Raw genomic sequence first — 27,153 nt, 5'->3', positions numbered from 1 at the left:
TGTTAGGCATGTTTGAACTTTAGATGGTATACACATGTGTACCACGAAAGGGTTATAGATATAAATTTGCACAATTTGGAAACGTTCCGTCAGTCTTTTCATGTTGAAATTCCAAACTAAACATGACAACTGAAAAATAGTGTTGTCATCTTTAAGTTATGTGTTTTAGTCAAGTTTGAAATGTGTGATGTTCCTGGACTTTCACCAACAACTTATGTTACAATTATTTGTAATTATTGAAAAATTGCATTTGATAATCGTACACACACAAAATGTACTTTCTGATATTTCTGACGTTAATGACAATGAGACAATTATCTTAAAATTGTCTGAATAATTAAGTTAAATTCTTACATGATTAGTAGAAAATTTACCAATATTTTACAATTTATTAATTAATAATCAGCCAACTATCTGAAAATTTATTAGGCAGTTTGTACCAACCGTGTAAACACACAAAATAGTTGTTTGTTCATTAGTAATATATCTTTGACATTGACAGATCTTGTAATTATTTCAGATCTGTCAATGAGAGAATTATCCCAAATTTCCTTCCTTAATTTGACTGGCAATATGATCAGGAATGCTATTTTCAGCCATTTTCAGACTTCAGCGAAAATGCGAAATTAACTCAATTAACCTTCTGATAATAAATTTTGCAGACTAAAAATTATAAACTGTTAACCGACAATTTTTCATCGATTTTTTGTTAGTGCCTTAGTGGTTTAAGTGTATACAAAATAAAGCTGATAAAAAACGGCTTGGTGAAAAAAGAAATCAAAGCCAGCTATCAAAAAATGTCTGTTGGTTAGAAAAGCTGAATCAATATGTGGTTTAATTTGAAGGCACATGGTTTTAAATGTTTATATTTTTACACTAATTTTTGGAACTCGAAACCTAAATGTTTGTGTCCTTTTTTCGAACGTCTGAAATTTTTGTTCAATTTTTGATAGTTATCTCAATTTAACTATTTAAAAATTCACCTATGTACATATGCAGAATAGCATATCCCAAATAAAATTGAACACACCCATTGAAAGGTATTTAGGTAGCTTTTTTCAGGTTATTAGCAGCTATTTTCAGCTCACTGACTTATCAAACTAATTTAACAATCTGATGATCATATATAATTATAGCTCCAGAAATGAAAGAGTTATTACAAATTACAATAATTTTTATGACATAAACAAAATTAATTATTTTCAAACTTCGAGCTTGCTTTTAGTTTATTTGTTCGTTCGTTTTTTTTTCTGTTTGAGTCTGCGGTGTTTATGGGAAGAATAACCTGAAGCAAATTTATTCGAAAAGCAAAGAACTTAAAATGCTTCTGCTATGTGCACTTACTTACTTTCTTAAGGTGGTGTTACAGCCCGGAACGGATCTGTGCCTCAAACAACATGCGTCTCCAACCAAATCAGTATCGCTGTACATCAAGAACAGTTCATCGTTGTTTCTTCCCCTCCATTCTCTATCTATGCGTTTGGCCAAAAATCACCAAAGAATTTTTCTCTCGAAGCATCCCAAGCTCTCATCTTTCTTTGACAAAGTCCAACCCTAAGAGCTATAACTGAAAATTGGGATGATAAGCGTCTTATAGATGGTGACTTCAATTGCCCTATTCTTCGTTTTGCCTTTTCTGACATCATTGTTGATACCTTTTCCGACTTTGATAAATCAGCGTACATTCTCCATCTTCACTCTGCACAAACGGATAAGTTTGACAGGGATACCAAAATTAGATATTGCTCTGTAAAGCTCTTTCCTATATACTCGTATACTGTCATAATCGACTTTAAATCCGTGGGTTCAATGGTTCAAAATTCAAGATCTGCCGTAATTTAAATATTTGCTCAATGGTGAACTTTCCTAGTATGAGACCAAACTGATAAGTATCTATCAGGTTGTTGACCAACAGCTTTAAACGTTCACAAAACACGGCAGAATGGATGTTATATGCGATTTTCAGGAGACTGATGCATCTGTAGTAGCAATTGAGACGAACTCCTTTCTTGTGTATTGGGCGAACTATGCTTAGATTCCGCTTATAGTGAATGCTTTTTTCCAAAACTATTTTGTAGATGTGTTTGTGCATGCTCCGTTCCAAGTTATCACCTGTAGCTTTGGATAATTAGGCAGCGATGCTGCGGCCGTCAGCCCTAGCAGCTTTGTGGAACTTCAGATATAGCTAACTCCACTTTGTCTAGGTCGGGTCGGCGGAATTGTTTTACAATTTGGATAAGTGGTCTATCCATATTCACAGCATAGACTGCGGTTCTACTACGATGTTCCCCTGATCGTCGCTACATTCGATTAAAGACTGGTAACTTCAGGAAGTTTTTAAGCCCTTTTTTAAAACTTACGAACCTCATTTCTGTTATAAAATTCCTCTATCTTCTCGATTGCATGCTTATCATGCTCCCTTTATACCTTCTGAGGAGATGGTGCACCTCTTTCCACTTCTCCTTGTAGATCTCGCCCTGGTCCTTTTGTGCAGCGCCTACATATATATAACGCAATAAATAATAAAATATTATAATTAAAGAAAATAAACTAGATATATTTACTTTTTCATTTCATAATATTTAATTTTCGGTTCAATTTATTTAATCACAATATATTTTTATTGGCACAATAATTAAATTTACACACAATCAATTTTTTCCAACTTATTATTTTTACATTTTTGACTATATACTGTAAATAAGTAGTAATTTATTAATATAGTATTATAATAATTTATTAACAATTTCAATACGTAATTTCCCTTGACAATTTAGAAACTTAGCAGGCTGCATGAGAAAGAAAAGTGTTTGCAATAATCCAAATATCACAAATTCTTGAGGTCATGAAAATTAATTGAACAATAATAAAAGAAAATCACCTGAGGCTCACGTAAGAGACGACGACGATGTATATGAGCGTTATTAAATTAATCCTTAGGTATTTGTTTTTCCGGCAGGTAACTCATAGTAGTAGATTCTTGCAATAATAAAGAATATTAACAATATTAATGGCCACTTTTATTCGGTAATTCTTGAAGTATTTTATTTTTGTTTTCATTTATATTTATTATTATAAGCGCGGATGGGAAGTATTACTTTTATAGTGTCTTGAAGTGTATGTTTCTTAAAAAGAAAGCAGTCAATTACGGGTATGACTTCGTTTTTATTAGTTAAGATTATATTATTAGGAATAGTGTAAGAGGCAAACAAAAATTAGAGTGTCAATATTTATATCTATCGTTCATAAAACTGAGCCATATAGCAAATATTACGTTGAAATTATTAATTTGAAATAGATGCAATATTTTATTATATCATATTTGTTTCTGTATATTAAAATAATCTCAGGGACTTATGTTTTGAAAGCCTTTTTAAACTCCTAGATCACAGTCCTTTGTCTTTGAATATATCAGTGATATATGCACTTACCTTGAAAAAAAAAACACTAACAAAAATTGAAATAGGGCACGTTTTATATGGTTCACTTGGGCGTATACGTAACATTTTTGTCTTCGATATTTAGTAATTTGTGTATCTGTTGTTATTATTTTTAATTATTTATTGCGAATCAAAAGTTTTTAATTTATGTTATAGTGCTAGGAGTGCTTATTTTATTACGGGACGGTTTAGACGCCAACTATACTCAGAAACTAGAAGTATTTCAAAAGAAGAATTGTGTGCAAATTGTTTAAGTTAACTTAAATATTCTGTTCCTTATAAATGTTCAACTTTTTAGAGCAACTACCAACTTACCTAATGCACTGTTTTAACTTGGCCTACAGGATAAGGTGTTAATTCACGATATTTCGGTAGCCAATTGAAATCACCAAAAATAATACTGTCACGAAATTTTCCTTCCACATCAAAATCTTCAAAATTTCGGGTTAAAATTAATTTATCATAGCTCGGTAGAATAAAGGAAACAGTTGCACCGGTCGTAATTTTCGAATAAATAAGGTTCAATCACAATTAAAAAACTGAAAAATTTTCAACACACATTTTTTTGGATCTTCAAGACCTAAATTTTAAAATTGTACATACTTAAACCAGACATTGGTGATGAACGACCGTTTAAAGTTATTGCATTAACAGAACTATAAAAGCCTTGAGGCATATGTCTTAGTGCAAAATACGATTATTTGCTTAGTGACTATTTCCAAAGATCATTGAAGCGTTTGAGTTTTTACGTTACTAATTTGTCCCATCAGCTCAAATTTGTCTTCCATCTTTACTTATCTTGGATGAGTAAATGATTTAGTTTCACTAATAAAGATTCAAATTACGATCCATTATTTTTGGAGTCAATTCTAACAATTTCAGCGCATTGCGTTGTATGAAATATTCCCATTTTAAGTAAGATTTAGACTTAACTCATTACATGTCAAAACAAGAAAGCTTTAAATTGACAACTACCCAGTTAATAGGATGCTTAAAATGAAACCTCTTATTAGAAATCGTCAATTTAATTTAATTTAATTCAGACCCCACACTGCTTTTAGCAGTACATTTTGCAGCTACTCAATATAAGTAGGAGACTCAAGGTCCAACTTTCAATATTTTTGTAACGATAGCACTTAATTAAAATTTCAAGTTTACTTAGTCCATCATTCGTACAATTTATTGAGGAAAATAGTAGAGGATCCCAAGCAAAGTGTCCAGTTCTCTCAGACAAATTTAGAATTTACCAAGGGATTGATGTTTCAACACAAACCAATAGAAACCTTTAAACTAGAAATGGTTTCCATGGTCAAGTAAGCCAAAAGAAGCCTTTCATTCGAAAGCCAAAAAAAGCTTACCTGCAGCATGCTATCCCACGCTTAGAGAAAGAATTGGATCCAGGGATCAAGTCATATTTACTGACGACAGTAAATACGAGATCTTTAGTTCAGATTTACGCTGTATGATGTGGTGAACGCCCTTATACTCTAAACTCAAAAAACTTGATACCTACTGTGAAGCAGAGCGGTGGCAACGTCATGACGTTGGGGTGTAAGCCATCTTCAGGCGTTGAACACCTCAAGTACTCATGGAAAACACCATTGATAAATTTGTATACGACGGCCAACCCTGCGAATTCGATGAGACACAGATTGCAGGATGTGATCAAGAAAAAAGGAAGACCTACTTGTATTTAAGAAGCCCAACTATATAATTCGATTCTAAGGCATTGCAATTTGATATTATGCTCCAATATATGAGAAAGATATTTATGGACGGTTTTAATAAATGATTTAAACGTTGAAGGTGCACCGCAGGGCGTGAAGTATTAAGGTAGAAAATTGTTAAACAAATTTCAGCATAAGTGATATTCCCATATTAAAAAAAAGATTTAAAAGCTAACACTAAAAGAAAACTTCAAAAAAAATTAAGAAAAGTTATCTGGAATTGAGTTTGATCCATGAAAACATAAATCCCTCACATTCATCGAGGAGAAGTATTTTCCAAAACTACGTATTCTAAAGGAACACTGAAGTCGATTCTGCATTTCATAAAAATGTTGCTTGTGAAGTGCACAACAAAATTTGAATTCCAAAAGCTCTTTCAATAATTATTGATCATGCGATGGAAAACGTTTCATTTAATTTTAATTCAGACGATCGTTAAGCTGAATCTCGGTACGGAATCCTAATCCAAGGAACTAAAAGGTACCCAGAATTTTATAAAAAAAGGTTATGCCTACAACCTGGTTCTCCAATCATATTGAATACCAGTTTAGCTAAAAGCCAGGATGTAAAATCTCAGTAACTGAGTAATTGCTCTTATGACCATTTACAAAAAAAATCATTTTCGAATTAAAAATATATCTATTTTTGAGAACTTGCAACCAAAGCGTTAATGCTGCGTTTCAACGCGGTTAAAATAGAGGAGCTGATCACCTAAAATCAGTTGCTCTATCTGGATATGCGCACCATCTACTGCTCCGATTACTCCAGGTATTCCTGACTTTTTAAAGATAAGACATTTTGAAAGCTTTGTACGGCCTTCAATATTTTGGACACTGTTTTTGTTGTGAGCCCTCCATTCCTGTCTACACCAATCTGCTGTTGGTAACCTCCTGTTGCCGAGATCTTAAGCGTTTTGCGTTGCTGAAAGCTTAATGTTATTTTGCACGTTGACTATTTTTGCTTGATATATTAAGCTGAAACGGAAATACTTTAGCATAAAAGTATTCTCTTTCTTCAGAGCATAGAGATGGCAGTCACAAACAGCCCATTCAATTAGCGCTGGAAAAAGCCGTTTTGGAACTATAAACTCGCTTGGACCTATGCATTGAAAAACAAAATAAAAAAAATTATATTACAACGGATTTATATTGGCAAAATAAGCGATTCTCGAGTCATTACTTCGCATTAAGAAAGGATATCAGGTCTTTGATTTTTATCTCAGAAAGTTCATCAAGATCTTTAAGGAATGTCCTAACGAAGCTTATCATTCTGGAAATGGCAAGGGCAGAACATTTATAGAGTAAGTTTCCGCTTCGGCAGTGAACATTGTAAGGTATGCTCAGCTTTGCTGCATGCTCTCCTATCGGCCAATACATATTGCAGTGATCCTGGTTATATTATGCCTGGGTGTGTATAAAAGTTCTATATAACGGTTTTTGTTATTAAGGGAGATATGGTCTACCTTCCTTTGAAGGTAGGTTGCATTCTGATTTCTGTCAGAAAAAATGAGAAATGCTAGTCTTCAAAGATCCAAGAGGAAAATTACCCTTTCCGCGAGTAAGTTATGAAGATCCGCTCCTCGCCGGTTCAACTCATAAGCTAGTCATTTAAATTAGTACCACTAAGAATGACAAGGAGGTTGCTGTTAAGGCTGGATAGTTAACCCCGATATTGTTGGACCAGTATGGGGGATGTTGTGACCGAATTGATAGCCATAACAGCCGCCTTGCCGTCAATGCAGATAGTCGTGTTAATCTTTTGGTTTGAGTTTGATTTGAGTATTTTACATGCTTCTCTGATTGCTATTAATTCCACAGTCACAATCAGGTTATCCAAAACTACTTTTAGACATCTAAGGAGAAGATTTCCGACCCAATCCATCTTTGACCCGTCAGTAAAGATAGTGGCATAGAAGTCTTTCGGAACTATGCAATCCTCCCAAACCTTTCTGGCAGGAAAGATGACTTTAAAATCTTCAAGGTTCAAGGCAAGCAGGGGCGCAATAGCCTTTCACAAAAATATCAGCTGGAATCAGTTCGTTAGTGTTGACATGCTCATACGGTCTGAAAATAGTTTGATACTAAATCTTGCACGATACTAAACCTTTAATGTGTAGATCTACTGCTGGTGGATATAAGGAGGTGCAGAATAACATTTAAAGCATCTGTTGGGGAGGATCGAAGGACTCCTGCAGTACCGAAACTAGTTATTCTTTGGAACTTCCTTAGTTTCTCGATATTGCATTTCTTGTTAAGTGCAGGCCACCACACAATCGATTCATGAAACTAAGTAGCACTTACAACAGCTGTGTATGTCCTAAAAATCATCTTCGATTGAAGACCCCACTTTTTACTAAAAGTTTTTCTACAGTCGTTAAAGGAAGTCCTCTGTTCGTAACCCAGCAGCTTACTTTTTATAGAGCCATCTCCGTGATTTCGCTTATCACTGTGACTTTCCCGACACCAGTAAAACCAGCTTATTAGTATAACCTACCGCCTTCACTCCACAACTTTTAACTTTATGAGTATTTTATTCATGGCTAAAATTCATAAGGGCGGGAAGAGAACACCGCCCTGGGATGTTCCTCTATTCACATGTTTAAAAGAAATTGCGCTACCTAACAAATCCTTCTATAACTAAGCATAGAAATTATCCATTCTTGAACAAAAACCTCTACCCTAAAGTGAGTAAATGATTTGTGTATCGATTAAGTAAGCACGTTATTGGATACACCTTCTATGTCTATTAAGGCAAGAGTATATTCCTTATAATGAATTGTCTTCAGAATGGTATGCACAACCTCATGCAGCCATCTTTGTAGACTTGCCTTTGAGATATGAGTGCTGAGATTCTTCTAGCGGAGAATGTCCCTGATATGGATAAATGAGAATTCGTATAGCTACGATTTCTTTTTAAATTTCTTATTTTTTAAATAAAATCGTACAAATTTCAAAAAGTTTGGATTGCTCAAAGAAAATTGCTGCTATACGAAGACTTTTTTGAATATGTGTTGTGTTAACAATCTATAGATTTAAAAAACATGGATTCACATTTATAAATTATGATTTATTGCAACTTAAAATGATTTACATGTTAAAATAATTAAAGTAAAACATAAGTACTTAAATCTATACGATTATACATGCATTGAGTATTATATTATGTATGTATCATTCACTTATTTTTTTCGTTTCATTGCTTTTCGATCACCATCACTTTTATGTTTTTGAAAACAATCAGTTAACATAAACAAAAAGTGTCTTCAACCTTGTTTAAAAAGTTTTTCAGCTTTTCTTTAAATTAATAAATAACGTTTTAAATAAATTATCGTCTATATTGAGTTATTCATATGTATTTAGCTATTTTTATTCATCTTTTTGTTTTAAAATAATATATAATTAGAGAAAGGCACAGTTGAATGAATTAAATACAATTACTCAATTGGTGTTTATGATATTGATAATAATCTTGATGTTAAATTTAAAATAATGTATCCACAAATTCATCCATAAACTAGTAAATGAAAAATTATATTGTTATAATTTGAGCAAAGAAAATGTATGTTTTGTACAAAATTAAGGTTTTAAAAGAATTTAAAAAAAAAACTGAAAGTGATTCATTATCAAAAAATTGAGAAAGTTAGTCCAAAATTCCTCAACTTGAGGTCAAACACTAAATAGAGAGAGAGATGGAGAGAAGATAAGGCTTTATTAGATGCCCCAACAACTAAACCTCAAATAAAGCTTGTTCAAATGTTTTAATGTTGCACTAAGGTCCACAGTGTTGTGTTTCTTTTCATCTCTTGCACCATTTTTGATGTCTTGGGTCGCCAAGCCTAAAATCCCTTAAAGAAATTCACAAACTACATCGATACCTTAAACTAATGTGAATATATCATTTAAGTTTGATTGAAATGACTTTTTAAATCTTCTGTCTTTGAAATTATCACTCATATCAGTATTTTAGTCTCAAAATTAGAAGAATTCAGTTGTTAAAATAAAGTTGATACCTCAATTCTATCGAATTTCAATCGTTTTCTCGGTAAAAGTTCAGATACCAAAATAAAATGTAAAATATTTGTAAAAAATAAAAGATCGTCTAACACTATAAACGTTTAATAATAATTCCCATTTCAGTTTAATAAATATTTTATTAAAGACCAAACAAAAACGTAAGTTAATTTAAAATTTACTATTTTTGTTTTATTTAGTTAGTTTTTTTTGAGAGATTATTGTGTTTTAAATAAATTAATATCCAACCCTAAATGACTTCAAAAAATGGAAAATTTGATGTACACCTACACAAGTCTATAATTATATAATATACATACATGTGTAGGTATTGTTTTTTAAATTGAAAAAGAAATACGATCATTTGTTTTGTTTTATATATTATTATTATTTATTCACTGTTTTATGATTGTCTTTATATTCGCAGTTGAGAATATTGCATCTTTAAAATAAAAAATTGTGTGATGGGTAGATATAGATATATATATATATGTATATATATATAACAGCTTAAAATTGATTATAAATTAAAACTAATCAATTGTACATACACAACTAAAGTTAAGTTTTCTGTTTTATTTTTGTTATTTTAACCATTTTAACTAATTTTGCAGATTTTATTGCTTTTCTGAATACTTTTCTTACAACTAAATAATATTATTATAATATATTTTAATTAAGATTCCGATGACATTAGGCATAGTTTAAAAAAAGTTAGTTATTCAGTCAAAAATGAAACCATTAAGTAATGCTAAAAAAGTAGCCTTCATTAAGATTAGGTGGGTCTCTGCCTATAGATATGCTGTCCCAAAAAAACCTTAGTATGATGCCGCATTTAAGGACACACATTTAAAAACAAAAAATAAAGGCTTTTGACCCACGAGTAGTCAACCATCGCTTCCGTCCTGTGGCAGTAAGATTGTGAAGTGGTGAAATGAAGACTTTTCAATACATTTTTCTAAACTTTACCCATTTGTCACTTATTCGAATGAATCGATTAGAAATAATCCTTTTTTGGGCAGTCTATAAACCAACGACGATAATAACTTGGAGTATGATTAAAGCTTACTAAGAAAATGGCAGGATTTGGTCATCGGTAACAGTTAGCTACAACATATTTTTCGGTAATATCCTTATAAATATTGGACGATTTCAAATGAAATGCAGTATTTGTTGTTTTCATCAAGGACTTGACAAGATTAAGCTGTGATGAAGGCTTTTCATTGGTACATGAACATTTGTTTGACTCCTTTAAATATGTAGGAATATCTGCTTGTCAAAAAATACTTCCTTAAACTAAGAAAACAACTCCTGAAACGACCTAAAGTAAATTAAAAAGCCTCAAATTCACCTTTCGTCAAATTGATGATTGAATCTTAAAAGGTTCTGGAAATCTCAGATAATTTCATTTAATTTTACTTCTTTACGATTATATATCATTCGCATTCTTTTCAATAAAAATAAACCCCAACATTATCGGAATCGTCGTAATTTAATTTTTTTTAACTTTTAAAGAACAACATGAATGATTTTATCACATAAAAAAGTTTTTTTGTTTTGTTTTTCATTTAAAGTTATTTTTCTTGTTAAATTTAAGAGCGAAATATAATCATTAATTATATTAAATACCTTACTTACAAACTAATAACAAAAATTAAAATATAAAATATTTAAGAATATTGAAGAACCTTCGAGCGTTTTAAACAAAATAATTTTTCCAAGAGAAAGTGCATTGCTTTTTGTTTAAATTATTTTTATATAATTTTAGGACGTTTTTGTTTTTCTTTTTTTTTTAATAAAAAATCATTTCTTCGATAATAAATCTAAATACTTAGTAATTTTTTACCATCTTGGCTTGATGGGTTTAAACCGCCATTGTTGATAACCGTCATTGACATCGCAATGACTGAGCATTAATTGTGATGTCTGCGGATGCAATGCCATGCATTTTTTATTCACCCTGTGCAGGAGGTGTCGTGTTTCTTCATTGTACTGCCATGGGCCATCGACAGTTCCCAATCTGCAAACTGCTAACTTCACTCCTTGTCTATCGGCTTCCACACAACGTTCACCCACACCAAGTTGGCCTGCGGCGTTCAGTCGTATTAGCTGGTTGTTGCCAGCTCCGTGACAGTGCTGCAAGCCCATGATGGCTGGTGGCTGCTGACCCATTGAATCTAGGCAGTTATCTGTGGCTATTGAACGTAGTTCACCCCAGTGTAAGTTGGCAGGAAGAGCTGGGAACTTGTCGTACACATCATACGCTACATTATCCATAAACCATTGGAAACTCTTGCACTTAAGACGATCCTTCAAAGCCAATTGGTCACTGATGTCTCCCATATCCAAGAACCTGGCAAGTGGTTCTCTCGTGTAGAAATATTCTTTATGTGTATCGTCAAACCATGTCTCAATAACTCGCTTATAGTTAATTGTAATGAGTGGTCCCTTCTTTTGCTGTCCCAGTTTTCCAAAGTTATACGGCATAAAACCACGGTAGACATGTCCAACTTTAGAACAGGGTACCCATTCAATACTACCGCCGCATTGCCAGATTTTGAAACTCAATTCGAAATTCTCCCCACCCCAAACAAGCAGGCCAGGGTCATAGGCACCCAGCTCCAAGAAGTATTCACGGTTGATGGCAAACAGTCCACCAGCGTGTGTTGGCGAGCGGTAGGGTTCACTGTTGTGTGCTCGTCGTTTTTTCTCCTTTTTGGGCACTTCGTTTTCCTTGTACAACATACCCCATTCGAAAATCCCACGATAATGATGACCATTGCCATAAACAGGACGGTATTCAAAGGTTTTGTGGTCGATTCCGTCGATAATTGGCACAGTCATTACAGTTCGATCACGATAGATAGGAGCCAGAAGTGGTGGCAACCAATTTAAGTTCACTTCACAATGAGCATCGAGGAAAACAATAACCTCTCCAGTTGCCTCTTTAGCACCTCTAGATCTCGTTCGAATCAGACCTTCTCTCTCGGGGTTTCTTATTAACCGAACAAGTCCGTTGAATTGTTCTAAGTAAGTGTCAAGTTTGTCTTTTAAATCAGCTTTATCGGAAAAGTCATCAACCAATACGATTTCATGGAGAATGTGTTTTGGTGAACGATCAATGACCGAATGGACGGTTCGCATTAGAACGGAGAAACCTTCGTTATGGAATACAATGATTACGGATGTTTTTGGCAAGTCATATGGATAATCCCAGTGCATGCATTCTTCCAAACGAGTATCGCGAACTGAACGATGCATAGATATTTCGTTGGAACATGCAATATTCATTCCATATTCCATTTCTGAGTCTTCGGCTAGGTTCTTTTTCTCCGGGGGAAGAATGTAAGCTTCGCCATCTTCACCTGGTCCAGTTCGTTTGGGAAGATCACGTGGCTCAAAGTTGCCCAAGCCTAGAATAAAAATATGATATTATTGTCAGTATTCAAAAGCTGTCCTCTATTACAAAACTTTCGTAAATCAATATTATTTATATTCTATGCATGTATTAGAAAATTGTCCAAGTTTTGACCATACACAACTTTTAAATCCTATCACAACAATTGCAGCGTAAGATCATTTTTCTTATAGCTCATAGGCAAACAATTTAAGATGTCTCTACTTTTTGTCAAGACACGCGTACAAAAGGAGAAGTTCAAAATTCTAAGTCAATTATTCTCAAGATGTTTATTTTATTCTCTTTACTTACTTCACACTGCATTTAGTTAAACTAAGTGCCCTTGACACTTAAGAATGTTGAGCAAATATATAATTTCTTTAATTCAAATTAAATTGTTGTTATTAAAGTAGCAATGAAAAGCAATTCAATAAGCATTATGTAAAAATAAGTCAAAGAATTCAAGTATCATTATGACGACTATAGATAAAATGCAATATTTGTGTGTACACAAAAATTGAATGCTTTAACCAACATTTAAGAAACTTAAAACCTATAAAATTGTAGAATCATTTGAATAAGAAATATTTAGTTTCAAAAATGGTTCATATTTGTTACGCCACGGCATCAAACAAACAATTCGACTTTAAGATTTCGAAAGATATTAATGTAAACAAAAATGATTGTCAATAATGGTTGGATAATATAGTTATGACTAATGAGCTTGCACAGCTTTGAAGTTTGGTTTATGGCGTGTGTTTTTTTATTTGTTAACAAATAACACACGTAAAAACAGACATTCCTGTATATTTTATTTGCAAACATAATAAAAGTACGTGCATACTTTTTTCGAAGTCAGGAAGAATTTGACACTATTTTTGTTTTTAGTTTCATATAAAAACTACGTCAAAGGTTTATAAAGAAACTGTTATAGCAGACTCTTATAACGTCATTATTTTGTCTCCAATTTGCGTGTGTTTGGATGAAATGCCACATATAAATAAATGTACATAAATTATTGTTTTTTGGTCTTAAAATTCTATCTTATATCAGTGGTCCACAAACAACAGATTTGTTGAGATCTGTCGATGTCGATCATGTCGATGAGCCAACTCGAATCCTTGACGTCAATCCACCAACACCCTAGACTTGTTTTTTACCTCTGACCCTAATAAATACACAATTATAGTGTTAGCGCCTCTAGGCACATCAGACCATTGTATCGTATCTGCAAAATTCAAGTGTCGAAAAAACCCAGTTAAAGAAAAAACTTCTATGAGAACCGTTTGGCAATATGAGAAAGCCAACTGGGACGGTCTCAATGAATTCTTCAGGAACTTTAACTGGTCACTATGCTTCCTCGATAGTGACGTGGATTCCAGCGCAGAAATGGTAACAAATTTAATTCTTTGTGGAATGAGAAATTTTATCCCGAATAGGGTGAAATCTATCAAACCCAAAGAGTACTCATGGTTTCATTCGAGCTGTAAAGAAGTTATTAGGTTCAGAGATGTAAGTTTCCGTTTTATAAAGCCAACCCGACTAAGGAAAACCGGAATAAGTTCAAACAAGCTAGAAAGACCTGCAATGGTCATATTCGACGAACCAAATTTTTGCATGATCAGGAATTAAGGCAAAAAATACTACAATGTCCCAAAGGTAGTCAAAATTTCTGGTCATTTGTAAAAAACGTACGAAACACCACGTCGTTCTCGGTTCCAACGCTCGTCCACAATGACACTCCCTATGTAAGCTCAATTGATAAAGATAATTTGCTTGCAGCACATTTTGCTGTTAATTCGACGCTACCGGATAGTGTCATGAGTCCTCCTGTACTTGAGAGCGTATGGGACGAATCTTCTTTCGCACTTGTGCAGTCGAAAGAGTAGTGAAAGACCTTGACATACACAAATCCGCTGGCTTGGATAGTATTCCCCCTATTGTTCTGAAGAGGTGTTCTTCAACACTGGAAAAACCACTGCATAAGCTTTTCCACCTGTCCTATTCTACATGTCTCTTCCCGAGTGGATGGAAAACTGCATTTGTCCAGCCTCCCTAAAAAAGGCGAATCCTCCTCTCCCTCAAACTATCGTTCAATTGCACTTACGTCCCTTCTTTCTAAGGTCATGGATACGCTGATTAATTTTCAGCTTAAGAAATATCTTGAAGAACGGAAGCTTCTTAATGACCGACAGTATGGCTTTCGTAGCAATAGGTCCACTGGTGATCTCATGGTTCATCTCACCGAACAGTGGAACAAATCTTTACATCGTGTTGGAGAAAGTAAACTTGATATTTCAAAAGCATTTGGTAGAGTTTGGCACCAAGCTCTCTTATCGAAAATGCGTGCTTTTGGTATTGATGAATCTCTTCTTCGTTGGATTAGAAATTACCTTTCTAACCGTTCAATACAAGTTGTATTGGATGGTTTTAAGTCTAAAATTCATAAAATAAATGCTGATGTCCCCCAGGGCTCCGTTTTGTTTCCGACTCTCTTCCTTATATTCATAAAAGATCTTTTGTCTGTCACTTCTAATCCATTAAACTGTTTCGCCGACGACAGTACCCTCAGCTTTTCATATTCGTTTCAAGATTCACATCCTTGTCTTTCGGATGTGGAATTTCAACGACAGCGTGTGATAAGCGCATTAAATTCTGATCTTGACAGCATTGTCCAATGGGGAATCAAAAACCGTGTAGAATTTAATGCTTCGAAAACTCAATGCTGTATCCTGTCGTTAAAGCGTAACCCACCCCCGATGCCGCTATCCATGAGCGGCACTTGCATCCAGGAAACTAATCAACTTTCAGTACTCGGTATGAATATCACAGATCACTTCTTATGAAATGATCTCATATTCGATATCGCCAAAAATGCTGCCAGGTGCTTAGGACTTCTCCGACGATACAAAAAAATTTTCACCCCTTTTGATCTGGCTATAATCTACAAAGCTAGAACACCGTCGCTAGAACACCGTCGCAATGTTTCATGCCTTTCGTTATTTTATAGATATTTTTACAAACAATGTTCTGTCGAATTAGCCAGTTGCATTCCGCCCCTTAAACAATTCAGCCGTAATACTCGCACTTCTAGGAATGCTCATCAGGTTACCTTTGAGCTCAATTACGGGCGTACTGTCAAGTATAGAGATTCTTTCTTAAATCGCACATCGACAATGTGGAATGCTTTGGCCAACTCTGTTTTTCCCTCCCATTTTAATGTTCAGAACTTTAACACCAATGTGCACCGGTATCTCCTTTTAAATCATTCCCTAAATAAAAATATATAAAGGGGACTAATAAATCCTTGAGTGCTTGTGAATTAAAAAAAAAAAAAAACAATACAATCAAAAACGTCGTTTTTAAGCCTAAATTAAATGAAAATTTTACAAAGTACAAATCTTTCTCTTCTAGTTACAATTTAAATCATTTTAGTATCTTATTTAGTTTCCGGAAATTCTCATTAGTTATGACTATGAGTCTTTATTTGCTTAAACCTTGGATTTAATACTTTCATAGTTTTGAAAACAACGTTTTGGATTTTCATTTTTAGTGCTGGGGGTCATTCCGTAAAACGATTATCGTAAGACGATAGCGTGTTGACGATTGTCTCACTTCACGTAAGACGATATTCGTCCAAATGATATCGTCAAAACAATAGCGTTTTGTACGATAGCTAAATTGGTTTCGTCTGCCATTAGTTTCCAAATGTTAACTAAGCAAATTGAAGTACAAATTTGAAGGCGTAATTTTTCCAGTCAATTTTAAAATAAAGTTTCCTTTTTTTCAAGAGACGAATTAGACCCTCTCTATCTTTTTCAACCAATATATTCATAAATATGTACAAAAGTAATACATCTTGGATTTCATGATACTGGAAACAATAATCTTGACAGACATTTGCTTTACACTTTTACAGGCAACGATTTTCTACTCGGTTTTTTACAAAGCACATCACCTCAAATAATGGAAGCGAAGTTATGTCCCCTGTAGATAAAGTGGAGTCATTCTAGGGTAATTCAGAAATAAAGCAACGATTTTATCAAAAATATTCAATAGGAGACGGTAAATAGAACAAATATTAAGAAAAATCATAAATTTCAAATAGTGAGTAATTTCAAATAGTAGCGAGGCTATATTTTCCCAAAATTCCGTGATCTACGCTTTCAATTGACTTTTGTTGGTTGGGTTGCAATTCTGCAAACCTTCGCTTTATTTTTCCCACAAATGATCGATGGAATTGAAGTCCGATGACTGAGGTGGGGTCTTGTGCTGGTTTCTGGCATTATACAGGAACCATTCCTTCACAAAAAACGATGTGTGGTTTTGTATCGTTATCTTGTTGGAAGTAAAAGGTTTCTGATAAATTCAGTTTTTCTGTAGACTGACGCATATTTCTTTTAAGAACGTCCATAAATGTCCACTTGTCTATGATTGTGTCAATAAATTAAATGTTCCCAGTCCCATTTTCCACCATTGCCCCCATAGCATAACATTTCGTCTCCCATGCTTAACAGTGGCAAGCCAATTCTCTGTCTTGAACTGAGTACTGAGCTTTCTTCAAAGAATTTGCTTTCCGTCAGACCCAAATAAGTTAATTTTGGTCTCGTCCGAGAACAAAACATCGTTCCAGAAACTTTGGGATAAGAAGTTCTTTCCGAGTAACTCTGCCGTTAAAATCATTATTCCGAAGAAGGCGACGAACAGTTTCGGTTGAAAATAGTCTTTCAATAAGTGTCACCATTTTAGCCTCCCAGTTTGGTAAACTCGTTTTGAGGTTTACCTCAAATTTTCCTAAAATTATTCGTACGTCTTTTATTATTTCTACGACGAACATTGGTTTCAAAATCAATTAAAAAAAAAAAAACAATATAGCAGTGCATTTTTTGAAAATTTGATTTAAGAAGCATAAATACAAAGTATACGCTTGATTTTTGTGCGATGAAATGTTGAGATAATTAATTGTTTTTTAATATTACATTTTGTTTATTGTTGTAATGTCTTTTTATGTATTCGTAAGAAAAAAATATTAAAAATAGAAATTAAAAAGAATTTTCCAATTTTACAATTAATGTAAAATAATATCAGACATAAATAGCTAACATTTTAAAATTCTGATTATATCGTTTGGTGGCAAGAAAGAAAAACACAAAATAGTTGGTATGTTTTGTAACAGGAATTTTTTTTGCAAATTTTCACAATTTTCCATAGAAAAAACAACGAGTTTTGGAAACTTGTTTACGTTTTAAAGTTATTCGAACAAGCAGTATCTTTCATTTTGACATTCATGTTACAGTATCAGAATAATGAACAATCATCTCTTGACGATTATCGTTTTGAAAATTAATGAATGAATACCTTACTTTTTCAAGTTTTTAAAATACCCATGTTCAACATTATTTGTATATTTCTTAATATATATTTTAAAAACTTGATATAATATACATCATTGTTTAGACAACAGAATTGTTACAAGAACCTTTTTCTGTTGAAAGGCATTTTAGCATAAATGGTTTCTTTCAGATTGTTGGAAGACAATTCAAATTTAACAACTTGAAAAGATTTTTCAAATATCAAATTATGTTTAAATTTCAATTGAATATTGAAAAAATGAATGATAGATTTGGAAAACCATCATGGATGTTATTGAAAAAAACTATTTCATAAATTTAGAAATACGTGTTTTTTTTTTATTTTAAAACTAATATATCAAAAACTTGACGTGCTACATTCATTTTGAAGTAGGATTTGAATTAAGGCCATCAAAACCCATTGGGATTAAAAATTATTGTATTGCCAAGATCAGTGTTGTTTCGCGAATCGGATTGAAGCTGGAAGTAAATGGAAGGACAATGAAAGAAGTTTGGAAGTGACAAACGAATACATTGGAGTGAACATGAAACCCAGGACTGAATTTTAGTAAACACCTTGACATTAAAGCCAAAACATCGCAAACATTATGTTATGCAGCTCAAGTTTGGGGAATGGAAGAGTATGAGGAAATTGAGAAATTTTAGAGGAGTTTCATCAAAAAATTCTTCAACCTACCAATCAACACGCCGAACTATGCGATCTACTTAGAAACTGGCTTACTAATATTATTTACTAGCACTTTGAAGCTACAAGCGGATTATATTATTAAAGTCTTAGGTTTCCCAGATGAGCGAGAGAGCAAAACGATATTGCTTTACAAAATAAGGAACAAAGACTGATGGTATGACAAATGTTAACGAATTGCAACTTCATTTGGTGAAGATATGCAAATTGATACAAGTAAAATTCTTGATGTTAAGGAAAAAATGTATACAATTATTCAGCTTAATGAAGACTCGGTTCGGAATCAATTTAAAACAGCTTTTGAATCAGAAAGTCGAATATTAAAATTTAATCTGAGTAACAATAACTATTTCAATGAATCTTTGAGCTACAATGATATTTTTTTTAATTTTCAAAGCTATTTGCGAAGTCTTATGTCTCAACGATAGACCATACAATGGGAGTTTCAACCAGTTCTGTACACTCTGCAATAATAGAAATCCAAAGAAGACTGCTTCCATTTTATAAGCGTATGTCAAATTTTCAAATACAAGAGATTCTTATCTTTTTAAAAAATTCTCTCTCACTCTACAAGAAACAATTCCAATATTGAATGGACCAAATTGGACAAATCTTGTCAACTATCTGAAGGAAATTTGCAGATTTAGAAAAATGATTATGAGAGAATATGATTCAACTAGTAGATGTATATACAGCGTGTCCCATAAGTAATGGTCCAAACTGAATATGATGAATGGTCAAGTTATAACCTACCAGAAATGAAATTTTCAAAAACACCTACTTTTAGTCAGTTTTTTAAGGGTCTTAATGTGATTTGATTAGTTTAGTACAAGCAACAATGGCGATCTTTTTCCTTATCAAGGAACGATTCTTAACGACTACTACTACGTCTTGTACATGTACTAACGCTTTTATAATTTTAACCGGAAATAATATGGCTGTTTGTATTATCGCCGTTTTTAAACCAATGAAGTTGTTAAGCTATAATAGTGCAGTACTTTATTTATTTTATAAAGAAGAAATAATTTAAGAAAATAACTAAAAATTCCTTAAACGTCACGAAGGAGCGTATGTAAAAGATTCGGATTTCTATCTGGTATTTACAAAATTAATACTTACTAAGCGGATATATTTAGCCAAGTTCTTTCTTATATGGCTCACCCAAAAATCTATCAATATCAGTTTTGCAATAAAAACTATTGTAGTACTCGTGGTATGGGTTCAATTGTTTACCTATGTTACTTTTTTTCACGGGTACTGTCTTTTGCGGGGAATTAACAAATCCTCGAAGAGTAATTGTAGACATGAAAGTGCTTTTTAAAAGTAGCCGTTCAAATTCAAATTAAACTGAAGGTTGCCATTATCCCTGAAAACATTACTCCCGCACAGAAATGGTTGAATGCAATTTATAAAACTATTTATTTCATTTTGAAAAAAGGGATTTAAATTTTGTAAGATGCCAGAATTTTGGAATAGCATGATCATAAAAGGTAGGAATGTGTTTAATTTTGTTCGGAAGTTAAAAAAGATGTGTATCTCTACGCATATTTTTTGTATAGCAATTGTTCGAAATGACCTACTTCTGCATTTAAACATACTCGACAACGTTTTAAAAGCTGTCAAACGTCTGGCATGTCCTAAACTTCTTATTTCCTCGGCCGCAGTTTCAATTTTCTGCCTAAGTTTAATAACACTACGCATTGGATGGTCAAAAACTTTCTCTTTTAGGCAACCCCAATACAAAAATTTAATGGATTCAAGGCCGGTGTCCTAGGGGGTCATGTTATTGTTCCACCACGACCGATCCATCGCTCGGAGAAAGTTCTATCGAAAAAACTTCTGACATTTTTTCCATAATGGATGGGACATCCATCTTGCTAAACCACATGGTCTGCAGCAGGGAATATCACCTAATAATAAACAGATTCTGTTTTCCAAAAATTCTAAATAATTATCACTATTTAGTGTGTCGGGCAATTCAAAGGGTCCTATGATGTGTCCATTTAAAATTCCACACCACAAATTAATTTTAAATTGGTATTGATATCTTCCTTCTCGTATTAAATGTGGATTTTCTTCCTGCCAATTGTGAAAATTGTTCATATTGTATCCAATGAATTGGAAACAAGATGTCTCTAGTGACGTATGTAATAACAAATTCTAACAGAAACACATTTTGTTTCTTTTTATATTTGGTTTTTAAATCGTAACTTATTAAATTGAAATGCTTATAACTTTTAAACGAAAGCTAGCTTCGTAATGTTGTATATTTTTTTGATAAGCTAAAAAATCAAGCAAGTTTTTAAAAACAATAACCAGTATTTTGTAATATTTTTTTTTAAATAAAACTGTCTCAAAGTTCGATGTAAAAAATTAAGTTTGATAAATATATGATTTTAACTATTAATATTTAACGAAATAGTGCCGGAAAAAAAATAGAATTGTAAAATATTAGCGAATAGTAAAAACAAAAATTATTTGTGGACAAGGTGATTGAAAAACTGACTAAAAGTAGGTGTTTTTGAAAGTTTCATTAAAACAGCCATTACTCGAAAACCGTTGGGATTCGGTATAGACAAGTTACCAAATTCTGGTAGGTCATGACTTGACCATTCATCATATATAGTTTGGACCATTACTTATGGGACACCCTGTATGTACAGCTGTGTTCAAAATAATAGGAGTGCTTTTACAAAATTTGCTCAAGTGTTTTTTTTACCATGTGTATACTGGTAATCAGCCCATTTCTCTACCGGTAAGTATAACGGGACATTAAAGATGATAAAACAATGAACTGGTTTCGAATTCATAACCGTTTACATTTGTAACCAGAGATCAAATGATCTTTACTCTCAATCAGTCTATTCAAAATAATAGGGGTGTGAGTTATATTGTACGTAAAAAAAAAATCAAAAATTAAAAAAAAATAAACAGTAAGTAACTAAATTAAAATAGAAATATTAAATAGTTGGAATATCGAATATCTAAACAAGTTTGGTTATTTAGTGGGCCGAGGAAAGCACTGCACCGACGAAAAACGGGAAATCATAAAAAAGTTGCGAAATGAAGGAAAAACTTATAAGGATATAAAGTTGATGTTGGGGTGCTCTGACCAAATGATCGCCAATGCTGTAAAATATGAAAAAAAAGTCGAAACTCGGGGACGTAAACGAGTGAAAATGACGATCGACGTATTGTTCGCTACAGCCGAAAGAATCCTTTTACATTCTCTAAGATGATCCAGGAAGATCTAGGACTGGAAGTAAGTAGCGTAACAATAAGAAGGCGATTGTTGGAATACAATCGCTCGCAGTCCACGAAAAGTGCCTATGCTTACAAAAAAACATGTAGCCGCTCGTTTGAAATTTGCAAGAAGCCATGCTAATTGGCCTGCAGAGAAATGGCGAAACATTTTGTGGACTGAGGAGACCAAAATTGTTTTATTCGGTGGAACTGGCTGAAGGCAATACGTCCGACGTCCAGAAAATTCCGAGTTTAAGCCTCGGTACACCATTAAAACGGTAAAGCATGGAGGTGCTAAAGTGATGGCATGGGGCAGTTTCTCATATGCTGGTGTTGGCCCCATACATCAAATCATTGGCACGATGGACTAGCGCGTTTATGTGCATATAATGTCCAGTGTAATGCTGCCTTATGCGAGTTGGAATATGACGGTTAAATGGGTATTTCAACAAGACAACGACCCGAAACACACCAGTAAGTCTGCCAAGGAATGGTTTCGGGTCAATAGGGTTGAGGTCATAGACTGGCCAGCTAAGTCGCCTGACCTCAATCGGCGAAAATTTATGGGCAGATGTGAAAATGGGTGTTTCTCAACGAAGACCCTTGAATTCGAGGCAGTTGTGGGACGCATTCGAGGAAACATGAAACCAAATTCCAGTTGAGCGTTGCCACGCAGATGTGCAGCAATTATAAAAAACAAGGATTTTCCACAAAACACTGACAAAAAAATCTTAATATTGAACATTTTTTTTAGTTTTTTATACTTTATTTTGTTCACTCCTATTATTTTGAACAATTCGTTTTGGCTTTATTTTGACAAAATTCATGTTTTTACTACCTTAATTGTTTTAAACAAAGTAGTCTTTAAGCATAATAATAAAAGACTGGATTACCTATTTTGTACAAAAGAAAAAATAAATTTAAAAAAATTATACAACTTTTGAGTCACGATTTAATCTAAAAGGACCGGCACTACTATTTTTTTGAACACAACTGTATGTAACAATCAAAATATAATTAAAACTGAAATTTAAAACAAAGTTGACCAATGTAAGACAAAATTTAAGTTGCTAGTCGAGCTGACGGCAAAGCCACAGCTTTTAAATTCGAAAACAAATGTTTGTTGTTATTTTACAAACTGTTAATAAATGAATTACTTACTTACTTGACCATTGGAAGCAACATTTTGTTTGTTAAGAACAGTGTTTGGTTTTTGCCATAGGAACTCTCAAATATCATTCTGAAAGATACTAAATTGTATTTCGGCGGAAATTATATCTTTATCCTAACAGTTGGATCCCTAGTTGACGCTTTTGAAAGCTTTTGCAAATTACATACGCTTTATTTTGCTCACTTAATGCACGCTGCTCTATCAAGTTTGGAAAATATCTCACCGATGCATTTGATGTCAAATATCTTCAACATCGTTCTTGAAATGTTTTGTCAAAACTCAACCGTCAACACTAGAGGCACAATCTTTCAAAGGTCCATTCAATTACTCGGATTCGCTGATGATATAGACATAATTGAAACATCAAAGCGTGATGTCTGTGGAGAATTCGTGAGCATTGCGATGGAAGCAGAAAAGGTGGATTTAGTGATCAATGGTCAAGACTAAGTATACACTGTCATCAAAAAACGACATTTAACCACGACATCTTGGACAGGTCACCATGGGCGGCTATAGCTTTGAGGTAGTTAGGGACACCGCTATTAACACAGACAACGACACCAGCGCTGAAATCAAACGGAGAATAACTCTTGCAAATCGCTTCTTCCTTGGACTTAGAAGGAAATTGAGTAGTAAAGTCCTCTCTCGAGCATCTAAAATCACCATCTATAACACGCATATCATCCCGGTTATCATTTATGACGTTTGGACCCTATCAAAGAAAGATGAAACTGTCTTGGAGAGAAAAATTCGTTAGGTAATATTTGGTCCCGTCTGCATAGATGGAGAGTGGAGGAGAAGATACAACGAAGAACTTTTCGGGCTGTACAGCGACAAGCCCAACGACTTACATGGCTGGGTGTTATAGAGCGAATGGATATCAACCCACCATCCCGAAAGGTTTTCGAATCCACTCCAGAGGAACAGCGAAGTAGAAGAAGACCACGACTAAGGTGGCGCACGCAATTGGGAGAGGACCTCAACCAACTGGGCGTGTGAAATAGGGTACAGCTAGCTAGGGACCGAGCTGGCTAGAGACGCATGTTGGTTAAGGCCCAGGTCCATACCGGCGCTACCTTAAGTAAGTAATTATAGGATGTGCAATTTTCAATTAAAAGCTTTTGTGCGGGAAACGGCAAAAAGATGATTTTGTAATCAAATTAATTAGAAACAATTTAGTTGTACAAATCATAGCTGTGGCAATACTTTTTATCCATTTGTGTATATTTACTTTTCTTACACTCAAGATAGTTGCATTATTTATAAGATTAAATGTTTTTTAAGTCCCAAAATTCAAATGCAAATAGAAAGCCGAAGCTATCCGCTCACTAATTACCAACCAAGTTGAAAGTAAAAGCAAGGCAATAGAAATAATGTAAACAGTTTTTTCACTTGAATGTTTTGTTTTTCTAATCACACCTATTCCTATTAATCTACACTCAGAAAAGGTTAAACTAGCAATTAAAGTGATGACGACTTAAAGCCTTCGTTACTTATTTTTTTTTATCAAACTTGTTAATGACCGGCAAACAAAGAAAAGTCGCCTTTTCTGTTGATATATTGATGGCTAATCAGTCATTTTTCACTGGAAAGAGTTCAATGAATGCGAAAGTTAAAGAGGAGAATCTTTAGCCCCATTAAAAACTAAGAAGGATGTTAACAGGTACCTGTAAAAAGAATACACAAAGTTAGTTAGCTTTTAGATACCTGCCAACATTAGGCTACGTCGACAACAGAGATAACTCCCTCACAAAAAATTAGGCAACATCTTATTTCCAACGTGTACAAATATTGTTATCAAAGGTGGTCTTGCGTGGCGGTGTGCTGGCTCCGCCATAAAGCAGATAAAGAAAGAACAAAAGACAAGTTTTTTCATTTTATATCTAAACAAATATTCTAGATGAATCTCATCGAGAACGGGTTTTGTCACAGAAAAATGGAGCATCAAAGACACCGAGTAAGCTTTCACCAGGTATACCGTCATACTGTAGTGCGGTCTATGAACATTTCTTTGGGAATGTCAAGGCTAGTCGATGACCTCTTGTAAGTCTACTAATTCTGACTACACTAGCCGCCAGCCGGTAGGTGGCGAGTTCTTACCTGTGACTAGGACTGGTACTTCACCAGTTTTTCGAAGCGCCGACTGCTTGGCCGAGTTGTAGACCTCCCGGACCTTCTTGTGACCATCGGACCATGTTGCGAGGATGTAGATCAGCGGCAGGATGGTCAGAGCGCAAAGAATCAATCGGATTATTCTTCCGCTCCGAAAATTTGTCAAACGCATATTTTATTTTGTTTGAGATGTTGCTCCTCGAGACGAATTTACAAACTGTTACTAGAGTTTGTTTGTGTAATATGAACACCGAGATTTAGTTCAAATTGTGCTTCTTGTTTATTTGACGGTAATAAATAATTTGAGTTGCTTGATACGAAAAAACGCTTTAAGAAAATCTTTTGTCGACGTGTCGGTCCAACCAAACCGCACTTGTTTCTTTTTTCTATTTAACTTTGTGATTTAAAAGCAGCACAATCCAGTAATGATACACAAACTGAATAAACAAAAGTGAAGAACCAAAATGCAGCCAAACGAAGTAGAGTGAGCGAGAGAAATTTCATTTGTTTTGGAAATTTTGACAGGTATCAGATTTGTTGTTTGAATCGGAATTTTGTGGGAAATGAAACAGAGTGTGTTGGAGGAGAAATAAAGTTATTATTGTGAACTGATGATATATTTTTATTCATTTAAAATTTTACTAGAGTTACACGTGGGGTTTTGATGTGAGATTTGATTCCTTAAGTCAATTCGAAATAAATTTTGGATGAAAAAACTTAAGTGGCCAATACAAATTGCAACTCGATTGTAAACTGAGGTTTGTGTTCGAGCATGAAGAGAAGTTAAAGTTGCTTTTATACCTAAAGCAGGCAAATGCTCCCAAGTCAATCCTAAAGATCTACGACCTATAAGTCTATCATCATTCCTTCTTAAGACATTTGAAAGATTGATTGATATCCATTTAAGGGCACGTATCGATACAAGACTTCTGTCTTCATCTCAACATGCCTACTGTAAAGGAAAAACAGTGGAAACAGCGTTACATACTTTAGTACGCACCATCCAATATTCCCTCCATCATAAAGAGTTCACTATGGTTGCTTTCCTTGACATCGAAGGTGCCTTTAACAACGTGGACACATCTGCAATCACATCTGCACTAACATCTCTAAATGTAGAGAGTTCGCTTCGGGAGTTAATTCATTTAATGCTTACTAGCAGAATAATTTACTCAAAACTGGGCAACTCTTCTAGCAGACGATTCGTTAGTAGAGGGACACCGCAAGGTGGTGTTCTATCCCCTCTCCTCTGGAACCTAGTGGTGAATGAAATCCTAACTAGTCTGGATGCGGAGGGTTTCAGAGTGATAGCTTATGCGGACGACGTTGCTATAGCAGTTTCAGGAAAGCATCTTAATATCCTTAAAGAACTCTTACAAAATGCCTTAGACAGACTAATACTTTGGGCTGATCGGTGTGGACTGTGTGTTAACCCACACAAAACCGATCTGGTCTTATTTTCGAGGAGATACAAAATTCCATTTGTTAAAGGAATCCAATTAATTTCTCAGACGAGGCTAAATACCTGGGTCATGTTTTACACAAAAAACTAAATTGGAAACGCAACGTACAGGAAAGAGTCAAAAAAGCTACTGTAGCTCTCTTTTCTTGCAAAAAAGCTATTGGTAATAAATGGGGCTTACAGCCCAGAATCACGCATTGGCTATACACATCGGTAATCAGACCGATTTTAACGTAAGGTGTGGCAGTATGGTGGACTGCTTTAGAGAAAGGAATAAACAGGGATAAGTTAAATAAAGTCCAACGTTCAGCCTGCCTATGTATAATCGGATCGCTTCACACGACCCCGTCTGCGGCACTGGACACCTTGCTCTACCTTACATCTCTTGACATATTTAGTAAACACATACCTGCAAGCTCTGCTATTCGCCTCAATGCTTCGTCGCAGTGGACTAACAACAACATTGGCCACTCCGTAATTCTAAGGTCCTTAGAATCAATTCCAAAGCACACAGACTACACCATCCCCCAACTA

The 27,153-nt window shown here is 34.1% G+C and overlaps 1 protein-coding gene across 1 annotated transcript; it reads right to left on the bottom strand.

Moving 5' to 3' along the window:
• Positions 1-8,542: 8,542 nt before the first annotated feature.
• On the bottom strand, positions 8,543-25,640 carry LOC129945503 (N-acetylgalactosaminyltransferase 7). The gene is made up of 2 exons (XM_056055288.1): positions 25,146-25,640; positions 8,543-12,590 (listed from the first exon to the last, which is right to left on the bottom strand). The coding sequence occupies exons 1-2, from the start codon at positions 25,327-25,329 to the stop codon at positions 11,020-11,022; spliced, it is 1,755 nt and encodes a 584-aa protein (XP_055911263.1). The 5' UTR covers positions 25,330-25,640; the 3' UTR covers positions 8,543-11,019.
• Between the last annotated feature and the right edge of the window lie 1,513 nt (positions 25,641-27,153).

This window comes from Eupeodes corollae, chromosome 2 (genome assembly GCF_945859685.1).
Source record: "Eupeodes corollae chromosome 2, idEupCoro1.1, whole genome shotgun sequence".
NCBI classification, from domain to species: Eukaryota; Metazoa; Arthropoda; class Insecta; order Diptera; family Syrphidae; genus Eupeodes; species Eupeodes corollae.
Note: the sequence above shows the minus strand (reverse complement) of the source record. Positions and strands in the feature narration are given on the sequence as shown.